At 33.9% G+C, this 14,778-nt stretch overlaps 2 protein-coding genes across 7 annotated transcripts; both read left to right on the forward strand.

Annotated features, from left to right (window-relative positions):
* Nucleotides 1-609: 609 nt before the first annotated feature.
* On the forward strand, nucleotides 610-6,135 carry LOC122314813 (transcription factor bHLH110). 2 transcript variants are annotated; one of them, XM_043130421.1, is made up of 7 exons: nucleotides 610-1,207; nucleotides 1,667-2,348; nucleotides 3,008-3,136; nucleotides 3,252-3,317; nucleotides 3,966-4,031; nucleotides 5,274-5,342; nucleotides 5,571-6,135. In XM_043130421.1, exons 1-7 carry the CDS (start codon nucleotides 1,083-1,085, stop codon nucleotides 5,724-5,726), a joined length of 1,293 nt encoding a protein of 430 aa, XP_042986355.1. In that variant the 5' UTR covers nucleotides 610-1,082; the 3' UTR covers nucleotides 5,727-6,135. The 2 variants fall into 2 exon arrangements, with proteins under 2 accessions (XP_042986355.1, XP_042986356.1); XM_043130422.1 differs by lacking the exon at nucleotides 610-1,207 and adding an exon at nucleotides 1,270-1,482.
* Nucleotides 6,136-9,661: 3,526 nt separating this feature from the next.
* Nucleotides 9,662-14,459, forward strand: LOC122317478 (bifunctional nuclease 2-like). Of its 5 annotated transcripts, none has more exons than XM_043134594.1 (11): nucleotides 9,662-10,030; nucleotides 10,366-10,764; nucleotides 10,941-11,111; nucleotides 11,223-11,272; nucleotides 11,396-11,452; nucleotides 11,569-11,634; nucleotides 11,780-11,854; nucleotides 12,450-12,568; nucleotides 12,902-12,993; nucleotides 13,850-13,904; nucleotides 14,143-14,459. In XM_043134594.1, the coding sequence occupies exons 2-11, from the start codon at nucleotides 10,464-10,466 to the stop codon at nucleotides 14,156-14,158; spliced, it is 1,002 nt and encodes a 333-aa protein (XP_042990528.1). In that variant the 5' UTR covers nucleotides 9,662-10,030; nucleotides 10,366-10,463; the 3' UTR covers nucleotides 14,159-14,459. The 5 variants fall into 5 exon arrangements, with proteins under 5 accessions (XP_042990528.1, XP_042990530.1, XP_042990531.1 ...); XM_043134596.1 differs by having other exon boundaries at nucleotides 10,444-10,764; XM_043134593.1 differs by having other exon boundaries at nucleotides 9,663-10,030; nucleotides 10,447-10,764.
* The last annotated feature ends 319 nt before the right edge of the window (nucleotides 14,460-14,778 follow it).

Below are 14,778 nucleotides of genomic sequence, written 5' to 3' on the forward strand. Positions count from 1 at the left end.
TAAAGTCGATCTGGGATTCAGCCAGATCTAAATTAAGAAAATGAGGCAAAATCTACAAGTACTCTTCAAATCAAATATTAAGTGAGCCTTTTAACAATTGATAAACTATCTACATACACACACATATATTTATATGAATATTGAAAATGGTTCATGAAAAACGATTTTCAATATCAAGTTATCGGTATTGATGTGATATTAGGATAGTTTGGGTGGTGAAAGATTATTAGAATTTAACTAATTACTATTTATTATTTTATCATTATTTTTTACCAATATTTTATTATTTTGTATTACTATTTAATATTTTTTTTATTATTTTTTTATTATTATTTATAGAGTATCTGAGATCACCTCATTATCTAAATATAAATTAAATAATTTTTTATTTCCTATTTATTTTAATTCGTATGTAAAATATTATTATTAATTTAAGATTATGTCACACATGATGCGCTCATGTTTAGGATCGACGAAAATGTAATGAATTGGTACGTTCATTAATTGGACAGAATTGGAGACAGCACACTGCAGAGAACTGTCCAATGCTGAATCCATTCATTTAGATACCGACCAAATCCATTATATAAGAGCTTTGGACATGTGGGGATGAGAGAAGGAAGAGTATGGTTGCTATCATTTCTCTTCTCAGACCTTTGTCGAAAGCCTTGGGATCGAAGGCAGGGTTGTTAATCATGGCGTAGGGGAAGTATAATCATCTCCCTGTAATTGCAGAGTGCTAAAAGCACATACAGCTAGCTAGCCCAGAGACGACACAGAGATCAGAGGGAGAGAGAGAGAGAGAGGAGAAAATTAATAATTAAAGTCAGAGAGAGGTATGGAGATGAATACCTCACGCCCTCTCTTTCTTTCTTTTCAAGGCTACTTTAATAAGCTGTAAACTTGAAAGAGTAAAGAGGAAACTCAGAAAAGTGGCTAAAAGCAAGCAGGTATATGTGGGTGTCACCTGAACTGTCTTTCTTTGAATAGAGCGAGAGAGATTCCTAGAGCAAAGCTAGCTAGTTAATTTTAATTTCCACTCATCTTGGGATTTTCAAGCCTTTTAATATAATATTATCATCATGGAGTCTGCAAATCTCCATCACCAGCATCAGCTCCAAGACCAGCTTGTTGGGTCTTCTTCTTTGGCCAACCCAACTTGCTATGGAGTTGGAAGCAACCATGCTTGGACCCCAAATATCACTGTGTAAGTTTAGCTTCAAACCTCTCTCTCTCTCTCTCTCTGAATTGATTCTATAATGAATTTTTGGCTATTCAAAGTACTATCATAAATGACCTTTCGAGTTTAGAATCTTTTTCCTTTCTTCCTTTTTCTTTTTTGATTTGATGTTCGTCCGAGCAGAAAGTGCCCAGAAGTTGAAACCTACATGTTAGATTATTACGAACGGTTCAGGAATTCTTTCTATCTGATTACTTTTGGAAGGAAGAAACTCCTAACTAGCTAGTTCTAATTAAACACCTGTATGAAATATATTTATTTACTTACACCGCGAAATCCTTCATGTGATATTAATAATACACTGATGTCATTTATCGCGTTATTCTAGAAACTCTCTCTCAATCTTTGATTTCCAGATGCCTCAAAAATTGGAATTGTTAATTTTCCACTTGAATCTTCAAATATTTATCTCAACTGTTTATGCAGGAATACTGGTAACTTCAATCCAAATTCCGACGGAGTTTTCTCAAACCCAAGAGACTCGAGGCAGTACAATGACATTCTTGTCCCTTCTCTGAACAGTTCCATGGTCCAAGACTTGGGATTTCACTGGACTAGTAATGCAGGGTGTTTCACCAGTAGTACTGCTCAGTCTTCCCATGACCTACACCTCGCGAAAATTAAGGAAGAGCTCTCGGAATCTTTCCCCAAATTCACTGAAATGTTAAACAGTTCCTCAAGTGTTGAAGATTACCATCTTCATCATCCAACAGGCTGCCTAAAGGACGAGCAAAAAGATAATCTGAGTCATGAACTCAGTGAGAAGCTCTTGCTGAAGACCGTCTCGTCCAAAGGATTCTATTCTAATTCTCAGAACCTCCCTAGTTTTGGAGGTGCGGCAATTCCAAGTAGAGGGAACTTCAGCCAGATTTATCCCAGCATAAATATTTCCAACGTGAATCAATCGCCATCGCCATCAGCAATTTCAAGCTCCAGCTTGGACATGAACTTGCAGGCCTTGGATCTATTAACATCTGAAAGATATAGTGGATCAAGTTTTAGCCAATTGCCTAATTCACATGATAGTCTTGGCGTATTTAAAGAGAGCCCTTTCGGTCTTGAAAATATGCAGCAATTAACCCACAGGCTATCAAGTAGCCCTAGCAATGTGAGTACTATTTCCTTAAGATCTTCTCTTCTTTAGCAGCTAGCACACGACCATTTTCATGACCTGTATATATAATTGTAAAACTAGTTTTCTTGTCGATCGCTGCGTTTAGGTTTTTTTAAACGACTATATACTCATTCAGATATAATCACGAAATCTACCATGATCCTTAATTAACTTCAAAAATTATTGTCTTCCCGAAGAATTTGCAGTTAGCTCAGCTGGGTACGTGTCTATTAATTCTCGATTATTAATAGGCGATCGGCTCCTAACATCTTCACATATATCCTAATAATTCAACGAGTATTTATGCATTTGTATTCTGCAGTACTACTCATGTCGACTGCATACAAGTCGAATTATATATGTAATGAGCAAATAAACCAGCTTTATAAAAATGATTAACAAACATGCACAACTAAATTAATCATACATTTTAATCTTGATCAACTAAAAAAATTGAGAAAAGTCGAAACCCTTTATAATAAACAATTTTATTCACTCATGGCACCAAAAGAATAGCCTTCTCTTTTTGCTAGAATAGGGGCTCCTTCAGCTTTATACATTGCATCTTTTTTCTTTTGCTTTTTTTTGGGTTTTAGAGACTTATAACTTTAAATTATTCTCAACTGATCATCTTTACTCTTTGCGTTTTAAAGATATCGCTGTTCACAAATAGAGTAAGAGAAGCAAAGAGACCCAGCAGTTTGATGGAGGCAAAGTCATCTCAAGCTGCAGTACCTAAGAAACCGAGATTGGAGTCACGCGCTTCATGTCCACCCTTTAAGGTGCCAAAGGATGATGATGATCAATTTGACATAAATATATAAACTTTCTAGCTTATAAAATTTTATTAACTTATGAATTGCATTTTTGTGCCTTGGAACTGATCATGAATTCCAGGTTAGGAAAGAAAAACTAGGAGATAGAATTGCTGCTCTTCAGCAGTTGGTGGCTCCCTTTGGCAAGGTATAGTGTTTCCGGCATGCCCTCATATATATATATATATATATATATAATTACCAATAGAAAAATGATAGTATGAGTATCAATTATGCCCACCAAATGTGCCTACTCATATGTTTATATTTTTTTTAATGGTTGAGGAAGTGACTTTAGTGAATTTATATTTATATTTTATTTATTTTTTAATGGTTAAGGATGTTTAAAAAAATAATTAAAAAAAAAAAAAAGTCATTTGCATATACTAGTGTGCATATTTGATAGTCACACTAGTATTGTCCTTGCCAATATACCACCACCATCTTAATAATAGTCATTGATATATATATATAGCTAGTTCATGAGGAAATATTTTTTTCCTTTCTTTTTCTCCATTAAAATTCATATTTAATATCTGTGATTATAAAATAACATGCGACAAGAATTATTATTTATGATGAGAATAGGCTTATTTCAATATTTTGACCCAAAAAAAAAAAAATACTCATTTTAATAAGAAATAACTTACCACAAATAAACAATTTTCTTATAATAACATCTTATACACCAGACTTATAATTAAGTTGAATATAGAAGTTGTTTATGTTTAAAAATGTTTTCCTAATATATGCAAAATGATATCGATTTTGCATGTGGGGGTGGAGAATCTTTCAGACAGACACAGCATCGGTACTAATGGAGGCCATCGGGTACATAAAATTCCTTCAAAACCAGGTCGAGGTATTTTCACTTCCCAACATTCTTCTTGAATGTCGTTTTTCTTATCCCCACTATCTGACGACTCTGAACTAGTCTGTCCTCAAAGAATATTAAGAAAATAAAATTTGAAGTTTTCTAAGGTGTCACAGCTAGCATGGTCAAACTAGGGTAAAAATCCATGGCATGCAGCTTCTGGAAAGAAAGGCTAGGGTTCTAATACTATTGGCTCTTTTACTTCTTTTATAGCATAATACAAAAATTTTGAACCATTCGTTTTTTGTTTAGAGATTCATGTGCACTACGTACGTTATTCTCGAGTATGTATATATATATATATATGCAAAAAAATGTTCTAAGCTACACCTGTCCCGTGGTACTGATAATATATAAGAAAAAGGGATTAATATAGAATACTTCAATCTAAGATTGGGAACAACGCACAAAAAATTAGATATTGGCGATATAATTGTAAATTTGTATATAATGATCATCTGCCTTCCTGAATTATAAAATGTAAGCATATTTGAAGCAGTCTCCAGCTTAATTATATACTAATTGACACATTTCCTTTTGTTAAAAACTATTTATTTAGTTACTATATACGTACTGATCATCAACTTTTCCTTGAGTTTGATGTAAGAATATATTTATTTGGCCGTGATCATATATAGGAAATTCAATGTTTTTAATGGCGTTTCTAGTTCAAATATATATATGCATGAAGTTATAAACGAGTCCAGGACCAGGAAAACATGAGATCGACAACATTATCTTATAATTAGTTTTAATCCCGATCCTGCAGGCTCTTAGATCAGTTCGATTCTGACTTTAAAAAGAGTTTGGTTGCTGTTTTGGAAAGAGATTCGCTGCGGCAGCATGCAGCAGGCGGAGATCGATGAGAGTTAGCTCTGATCAGTTGCTCATGATCAATAGATTCGTATATATAACTCAAAAACCAGAATAAACTATTAATTGGAAATTATATATGGTGAAGAACCCACCCCAACCCAAGCGCCCCGGGTCCTTACAAATTCCTAGTCCGATCCTATATATTATATGCATGCTAGCTGCATGTCTCTGGCATTTGAAGTTTGAATATATAGTCACAGATGAGATCTGATTTTCCACAAATTCATGAAACATTAATAGGCCGGAGTAAGCTAAAAAACTGAAGAAAAAGTATTGATTGATTTTTTTATCGCATACGATATTATATTTCTGTGCTTGAATGTATACTAAGTTTTGAGTTATTTTTTTCTGCAGACACTGAGCGTCCCTTACATGAAGTCATCACGAAACATGAAGACAGCTTGTAGAAGTACAATGCAAGCGGTAAGAAATCAATAATAGAAGTCGATCGACAACATAGGAAATTAAGGAAACTCACTAGGGTTAAACCAATGATATTCATTATATTGATGAAAGATATAAGCGATATGAGTACTGGTAGTTGGAGTTTTGGCTGTCAAAAGTACTACTACTGCATGTTATCATGATCTGTTTCAGGATTATATATATAGCGTTAGCTCATTCTGCAAATATATATATACATGATTTCAGGGTTCGGTACTGAACGATGGAAATGAAGAACCAAAGCGAGACCTTAGAAGCCGAGGGCTGTGTCTCGTGCCTTTGTCGTGCATGTCTTATGTCACAGGTGATAGCGGCGGTGGAGGCGTTTGGCCTCCAGCGCCTAACTACGGCGGAGGAACTTAGAATAATAATAATTATATATAATATGATCAAATTAATAATCATGTATCTTAAACGTCAGCCGTAGTACTAAATTAATTGTGGCCGGGCATGCAAGACAGATCGATCTTCATTGCTGCTTATTCTATTTATAAGCCCGGCAGTAATATTATTTGGGAGCTAGCCTTTACGTTTCTCGATCTAGCTAGCTAGCATCTATACTTTAGTGGAGCAAATTTGGTCATCCCGTTAAGAAAAAAAAAAAAAAAAGAATTGATCCCAGGATGGACCAAGTTTGATCCATTAACAATGGATGTATCAATATTCATAACATGTATTTTGAAATTTGAAGATCAGACCCCTGACCCAGCTTGTTCACATTATTTATGTACCACGTAGCTAGCTGCATCATGCATGCATGTTTTTCATTTTCGATGGCAGGGTCTCTTTTTTTCTTTATCTTTCTTTATTTCAGTCGATCTTTTGCATGTTTAGTATAAAACAGATCGAAGAGCTTCGTTATAACATAAGATCGATGCGTAAACCGAAACCTGCGTGCACCTTAGAGATTGATCGAGGTGGAATATTGCTTGCATGCTTTCGAACTATTGTTCAAGGCTAGGATAAATTATTCATCAAAATCAAGGCCGTGTGCTTTAGAAATTATTTACTTGGACTTCGATCGCCCCCTAACTTTCAATCCTAGCTAGCTAGCTTCATTAATCTTGATCATTATAATGGACGTGCGTCGTGGAAAAACTGTGGAATTATACTATTTATTATAATAAGATTGGTGTATAATACACCAACATCTATTACGAAATGCATTTAATTCATAGCAATAACTAAAGTACCAATATCTGTTTATATATTAATTATCGAGTGATACTACATATAGTCGTGGAGTACGCAAGCGTCATGCAGTCGCTTTAAAAAAACAGGTAGTCTATTATTAAAAAATTAATTTATTTTCATATAGATTAGATATTTATTCAATTTTTTTAAAATAATTACACGACAAATTAACAACTGCAACTATTATTTCTCTTAATTAGTATTAATAAGAGCATCTAGTTAGTTACTTCCGGAAAATCATATACAATTTGTTATTATTTCCATCATATATTTTATAAATTAAATCATTTTGAGGTGAATTATGAGGCTGGAAAAATATTTTAGTTTAATTTTTACGATACATGAATAGAGTTATAGTTAGAGATTACTCTACGCTATGATCACTATTATTCTTAAATTTTACAGTATTTTATTTTTCCTTAGATATATCAATTATCACATGAGTTGATTATTGTGATTAACTTAATTTAATTGACTTTATTTATTAAATTTTTTTAGTTTTATTTATTTATTTATGAGGACAGATTCAACAGAAATATTTTGAGACCCGAAGTCGGAACCCAAAAAGTGTCCTAAAACTTTATTTTTTTAAAAAAAATTAAGAATATAAAAAAATAAATGAAAAAAATAAAAAAATAAATTTTTTTTTTTTTGGGCCTTGTTCGGTGGCAATTCGGGGGACGTACGTAGCAGGACTCCAGATTCAATCAAGATTGAAATTCATCGGTAAACAACAACTTCCCCAAAGGGCCAAAAGGCCCAAGCTATGCACCACAGGCTGGATCATGTAAACGGGCTATTCCCCGGACCGTATATCAATTCTTAAATTTTATAATGAAAACAAAAAAGGAAAAAAAAAAAAAAAGGAAGTGTGGAATTAACGTCACGCAATAAATTCACATTGAATTGTGAATTGTCATTTTACTTTTCTTAATTAGAGAGAATAAATAAAATCTTTGGTATAAACACGTAATAAGGTTCCGAATAAAATTCTAAGAATTTATTTAAAAATCTATTTACAATTTTGAAAGAATTTGAAATTCATCCTATGTAATTTTAGTTAATTTGTTTGCCGATGATTATTCTGACATATAAAATCGTTTGACATTAAATTAAAACCATTATTTAAAAAAAAAAAACATATAATCACTCTAAATTGGTTGCCCTTCCATGTTTTGTTGTAATTTGTATTCATGCTTGGAAGTAAAATCCAAAAAAAAAAGGCAAAGCTCAACACTGGACTACAAAAAATTTTGGATATTTTGAGAGCAGGGCATTATCCAGACGATCCTCCCGTAAAATAAATACACACGTGGCGCTCCTATGAGAATCATGATATCGTCACCGCCCGCTGTATGCTCTGTCAGACGTCAGACTCAGATAATAACACTTATTTTGTCTATTTTCGACCAAAAGTCATACTTACCCTTCCAAAAGGTTCTGCCCTTGGTGTTTTTTTAACTAGGCTTGCCCTTGTTAATCATATGGGTAAACATACGTTTAGTATCCTCTTACCATGATACCATCCTTCTATTATTATATAGTATATTTAAAATTCTTGATTTATTATTATTATTATTAAGTATTATTTTAACATTTTTAATCATTAAAAAATTAAAAAAACATATAATTTTATTAATAATTACTTTCTTAACTATTAAAAAATAATAATAGAATAAGCCTATGATTATTCTAATTATAATGGCGTTCTACGCATGCTCCCACGACAACGGTTAATGACAACAGACAGTTTGTTTTGTAGGGATTTAAAACAAAACAGAAAGCATAAACTCTAACCACATAACTGCTCATTATATTTTATATATATATATATATATATTAGTATGCAATAATTGCATATCTCTCTCTTCGAATTGGTTATTATTTTCTTCAATGATCGATCACCTTAAACTCCTTGTGTTTGGGCAAGTATTTGGACATTTTTGTTGGGCTGAAATATGGAATAGATAAGGGAGACCAATTGGGTTCCGGTTAGGTGTCCAAATGCTTAGTTTTTAGAAGCAAACAATTGGGGATCGGACGCAATCAGTCTTCAAAGTTCGCTTCTAAAATCAACAAATATGTCAAAACTGATAATAAAGTAAGGAAAACAAATTAAGTAACATCTAGTTATGAAATATGTAAATATTATATAATTATTTTAAAAATAATAAGATTTATTATTAAAAAATTAATAATCTTTTTAAATAAATTTTATATTTATTTATTTTTTTAAGAGATTATATGAGATTTATACGTTATATAACTGCAAGTATTATTTATTAAACAAAAATGCCCACCAAGGATACGTTAAATACCCATTCCATTTTAAGTTTTAACGAGTGTAATAGTATCAAAATAAAACTACGATATATTTTTTTAATTTTTAGGCCTAAAGTAAAGACAGTGGACAGAAACTATTCTTATTATTTTTATTACTGCGTGGGTTTTTTGGATAGACAAATATTATTTCATTTTCACTTGAGATTAATAGAATCAAGCATTTTAAATATTTAATAAATATTATAAAATTTATTTCATATATTCAACTATTGTATACAAACTCTAAAAGATCATAATTACAACAAAAATAAGCCTTTTTTGATGGATCTAACGTTCGAATTTTGTTTCTAAGAAAAAAATAATATCATTTTTCATATATGACTTATTTATTTGAGTTTTGCTATATATAAACAAAATTATGTATTAATCTACGTATCAATACTGATTTCTTCATATTTAAAATTTTAATTAACATTCTTTTTAATAAAATCTACTTTTTAACTTAAAATAATAAATTAATATACATATTAATATATAATTATACTTATAACTAAATTTTTCTATTTATTTATCAATCCTAATTACTTTATCAAGTGGTGACGACTCAGCATTATATGCGCGCATATAACCAAACAAATTGTCCCCTTAATACAAGGATCAAATTACAGAAAAACTCCCTATATCCAGATTAAACACCTTTAGACTTAAGTAAAGTTATAAACTATTAAACCCCAACCATTACATGATCCTATAGGGCCATGATCGTAATTCAACCAAACACGATTGAAAAATGTTGCCCCTGATTAGTCTTATCTTTTCGCCTGTCTCACATTCTCTTTATCCAAATCCTCGTTGTCGGCCATCGCCAACCCCTCCAGTTGTTTCCTCTGCAAGCTAATTCTTCTTCAGCTAAAAATCTCACCCTTTCCCGTCTCGTTTTTCCGATTCCAGGATTTCCTCGATTCGGATCTTCTATACTTGTATATAATTCCCTGGCCGATCATACGACGATTTCTCCTTCAGGATTACACCTGGTCGGAGTTGATTTCCCGAATCCTTGAATCTTGGGAATCCAGTGGGAGAGGTCCAGAAACTGTGGCAAAATTTTCCAGTTTGCATCCGTGATCGGTGATCAATAGCTATTGATCGTTGATTTCTGTTTAAGGTCCAGTGCTTTTGGAGTCCTTCAGGTGTGATTATAGGTTTTTATTTATTTATTCTATCCGGCTGATTCTCGTAGACTTCAGTCTGACCAACACTAATCTAGAACTCAAAAGTCCTAGAGAGGAAAAGATAGAGGTGCCTCTTCGAAAGTCTTACTTCTATTTGGTTTCCGAGAAAGATGAAAGGAAAGAAAGTAAGAAAGAAGAAATATGGGATACTATGTTAACAGCAGTTATTTAATATTTCCTTTTGGGGGGGGGGGGGGGGGGGGGGGGGGTTGCGTTGGGGGATGAGTGAACTATTTTGTTTCTAAATCATGAGAAAACTAAAATTATTTCTGTTTCGCTCATTTTCTTTGCAGCAAACAGTGTGTGGTCTTTTTGGCACTTGTATACGTTAAAGCTGGGAAATGTTAATTTCTTTGCTGGATTTGGTTTAGTAGGTATTGAAGAAGGTAGTATGGGGTCTCTGCAAGGGCCAGTTATTTGCCCCACAGTTCGAGCAAAGCAACTGGGATTTTACACTCTGCCAGTGATTTGTCCTTTCAGGAAGGCTAGGCTGTTTAGAAGTGAGTTCTTGGGGTTCAAAGGGATCAGTTGTAGCAAGGCTAAAGTGGGGAGTCTTTCTCACCATTTACACGTGCAAAAGTGCCAAAGAGTGCATTGTAGTTACGATTCATCCTCCAATGGGAATGGAAGCTCAGCCGAGAATTTCGATGAAAACGATGAAGAGTATGTTAACTCTAGCGTGATTGAAGCTGGTAAGCTAAGCCAGTGGCTAGATCATGTCTTTGCATCTATGGATTGTTCAGATGTTGGCGTTTTTTTAGAAGATATAATTTTGCTTCTAATTTCATGATTTTTCATTTTCATGTTCCTATCATGTGACGGCCAATTCTCCATTGTTGATACATATATCCTTACTTGTTCGATATAGTTGAGGTGAAGAGTGGGGCAGATGGTTTCGTGGTCAAAATGAGGGATGGTAGGCATCTAAGATGCGTCCACAACAACCCTCACGGTGGGCATCTGCCAGATTATGCTCCACATCCTGCAATTGTGTTAAAAATGGATGATGGGACCGGTCTTCTTCTTCCCATAATAGTTTGTATGGTCATCTTGCTTCCGATTCTTTATAGAACCTTATGGCTGAGGTTATATCAATTGCCGCTTTAGTTCCACTGTCATTTTGATAGTCGTGCTTTGGCTATAATTGCAGTGGAAATGCCTAGTGTGTTGCTCATGGCAGCAGTGCGCAATGTTCCAATTGTATGTTTCAATTTATTTACCACTTATTTTCTTATATGAGTTTTGTTTCCAAGTGTGTTATACTGTCAAATTCTGAATTAAGCAAAATCTTGTATGTGTCTAATATGTGGTTATTTTTGTCAGGCTAGACCCACTCTGTATCAAGTGGTTAAGGAGATGGTTGATAAGATGGGCTATGAAGTATGTGTTTTTTTGTTTATACCAGTGTTGTAATCATAGTATATACATTCAAACATCCTTCAAAGCATGATTTGAGTATGATACTAAGAGAGAATTTATATTGACTATTTCTGCAGGTTAGACTTGTTAGAGTTACTAAGAGAGTGCATGAGGCATATTTTGCTCAGTTATACCTTACCAAGGCAAATATCAACCATACCCTTATACTTTAGTTGTCCTTCCTTATTCTTTTACTTAGAGAAAAAGGGTGTGGGGGTGTGCTAAATTATACAACCATAGATTTGTAGGAAGATAAGTGTCTGGTTACACTATTCAATGTTGCAACAGGTGGGTAATGGGACAGAGTGTGTCAGTTTTGACCTTCGACCTTCAGACGCCATCAACATTGCAGTAAGATGCAAGGTACTCTTTGCATGCCATTCTCCATGAACTTTTTTCTCTATATAGTTTTGTCAGTATTGGAACAGCATTATTTCAAAGCTATTTACATGCATAAAGTGGCTCTGGAAACATTTTGAAGGATATAATGATTAGAATGTACATAAATGAAGGTTTGCTATGGTAGGGAAGAAATACTTTCTTGAAACATTTTCCCGGAAAGTTTTACCTGCCCCAATGTTCTGCGATGAATTATGGATGTGTCATTATGTAATTGGTGCCTTGGGCTTAACATGCACCTGTAATGCTTGATTGATTTCCTTAGCACGGGACTCATTTTGTTGCCAATATTAAAGATTGGATTCACTCTTGATCTTGGCTTCATGCTTCTCTTTCCCATTCTCTTTACTCAACTTGAAACTTATAGTTAGTCTTGAGGCCCGCTGTTACAGAGCCTTCTTGGTTGGAAGGAAGGTCCGTTTGTTGTAGCTTCATGATTCTCTGAGGTTTACTTTTGCAAGCTTTGGAATTTGTTATACTGCATGCGGTGAAATATGAAGGCATTAAATGCCCTAGTAACAGAATAATGATGAACCGTCTTTTTGTTTTTCGTGTGCAGGTACCAATACAGGTAAACAAGTACTTGGCATATAGTGATGGAATGAGAGTAATTGAATCTGGCAAGCTGTTAATGCAAACTCCAGCTTCAGATGGCTTATTATTTACTGAAATGGATAGGTAACTGATATAATTACTCAGACTTTGGACCTTTTTTATCTGATTTTTCTTTGATTCGGAGTGAGTTGGTGTGTTGGATGTCTAGACAAGTCGTGTTCTGGGTATTTAGTTTGGGCCACACTCTATCATGAAAGTATGAGTGCTTTTTCGTTTTTGGGGATTTGGATGATTTTTCTTTCAGCTTACCTGGCTTTTGCATAATCCAATATTTATCTGTTGTTGAATTATATGATCGTTTGCTTTTGGCTTAAATACGTTGGCACGTCGCATTGATCCCCTCTCTTGTCCATAAGTTGGGAGAGTTGATAAATGAGAATTGAAAATATGTTTCAGGCCAAGTGGTCAACCTTGCATTGAAACAAAAGAGTTTAATCTTGTGCGCAACATGCTGATCGCTGCCGTTGAAGAACGCTACAGAGATGCTGGTATATTTTTATCCTCTGCTTAGCATTGGGTCATTTCTCTTAAATAACTAATTTCTTCTTATGTTTAAATCGAAGTCATGCACCACTCACTGTAGGTTTGAAGCATAGCCCGTAATATTTAGACCTTGGGTCTACACCATTAAGTGGGATCAGGCTGCAGATCTTGTTTGTATGGACTTGATTTTTGGACAATCAGGTGTCATCACTTGGAAGAACCAGTCATATTATGCACAGCATTGTCCAATTAAACAAAATATTCAATTCTTTACGATCTGATTATATTATCGGAAGATGTGAATTGCTCTTATGGCAGTTCAAGATTCAACTGAAGTCATTGTGGAAAGTATAATCAAAATAGGATGTTACTTATTGTTATTAAAAAAAATGATGTTATAGTTGTACTGATCCCACCATGGGCTCTCTGGTTCTCTGGATTTTGAAAATTTTAAAAGTACCCCTTTTTATGGCAGTTCAAGATTCATCTGGAAGATGTGAATTGCTCTTATGGCAGTTCAAGATTCAACTGAAGTCATTGTGGAAAGTATAATCAAAATAGGATGTTACTTATTGTTATTAAAAAAATGATGTTATAGTTGTACTGATCCCGCCATGGGCTCTCTGGTTCTCTGGATTTTGAAAATTTTAAAAGTACCCCTTTTTAGCTCGGTGGTGTCCTCCTAGTCTTCTATTCTTATTAAAAAAATATTTACTTGTTAAAAAAAATAGAAGGAAATATTTGGAATGGCACCCTTGGTGTTCCTTACCTTCTTGCCCTTAAAATTATGTTAATTATGATCGACTTTCCATCTTAATGTTAAGAGGGTTGGAATTCTCATGATTCTGATGCTATCTACAGCTCAGTGGCGCGACAAGCTCAGTCAGCTTCGGGCTAGAAGGAACTTAAATAACAGGTATGTAGCTCATCTATACCATCATCATTTGGAAACTTTCTTTGCTGTGATTATGGGGTCATTTCTTGCCACCTTTCCTCTTGTCACTGAGCTTCTTCTTCTTCTTCTTCTTCTTCTTCTTCTTTTTTTGTTTTTTTGGGGGGGGGGGAGAAATGCAATTTTTTTAATGCCATTCTCCAATGGAAACAACTCAATTATTGGTCTGACAATTGTTTTTTGTTTTTTTTTGTTTTCTCAGCTCTTGGACAGTATAACTTGTACATAAAAAATGGGTTCAAAGTTGATGAGGTCCTCATCAGGACACTGATACTCCTACCCCATATGTAAAGCTTGTGAATATATGTAAATGCGAACTTTAATGTACTTCTTGAACATGTGGGATTCCTTGAATTTGCGTATCATACTGTTGCTGGGTTCGATGCTAATGGACTGTTGTAAGGATCCACAGTTTCATGTCACCGGCGTATAGCCGGCCGTGCTTTGGATGCTAGGCAAGCAGCTCTTAGGATGTCTGGTTGCAGACTGTTCGTTGATTGGATGGTATCGTTTCTAGTAGTTCGTTTCTCTTCTATTATTTTACGTTTCTTTCGGAACGAATAAGGTAATTTCATTACAAAATATTATTTCTTCTCTTGGGGTGCCGAATACGTACAAATGTTATTTACAATAGAAAAAAGATATGTACAAGTTTTAAATAAATAAATTTCGTGTAAGATTTTATAAATAAATAAAAAAAAGAATTTTAACTTAAGAAAATAGGAAAAAAAAAATTATTAGCGAGATTTAGTTTTTTATTTTTTAGTTAAATTGTATAAATTTGTTTATTTGAAACTTGAACTCTATCAAACGTTCTATTTTATCCGACCGTTGGACC

This window comes from Carya illinoinensis, chromosome 7 (genome assembly GCF_018687715.1).
Source record: "Carya illinoinensis cultivar Pawnee chromosome 7, C.illinoinensisPawnee_v1, whole genome shotgun sequence".
Classification (NCBI taxonomy): Eukaryota; Viridiplantae; Streptophyta; class Magnoliopsida; order Fagales; family Juglandaceae; genus Carya; species Carya illinoinensis.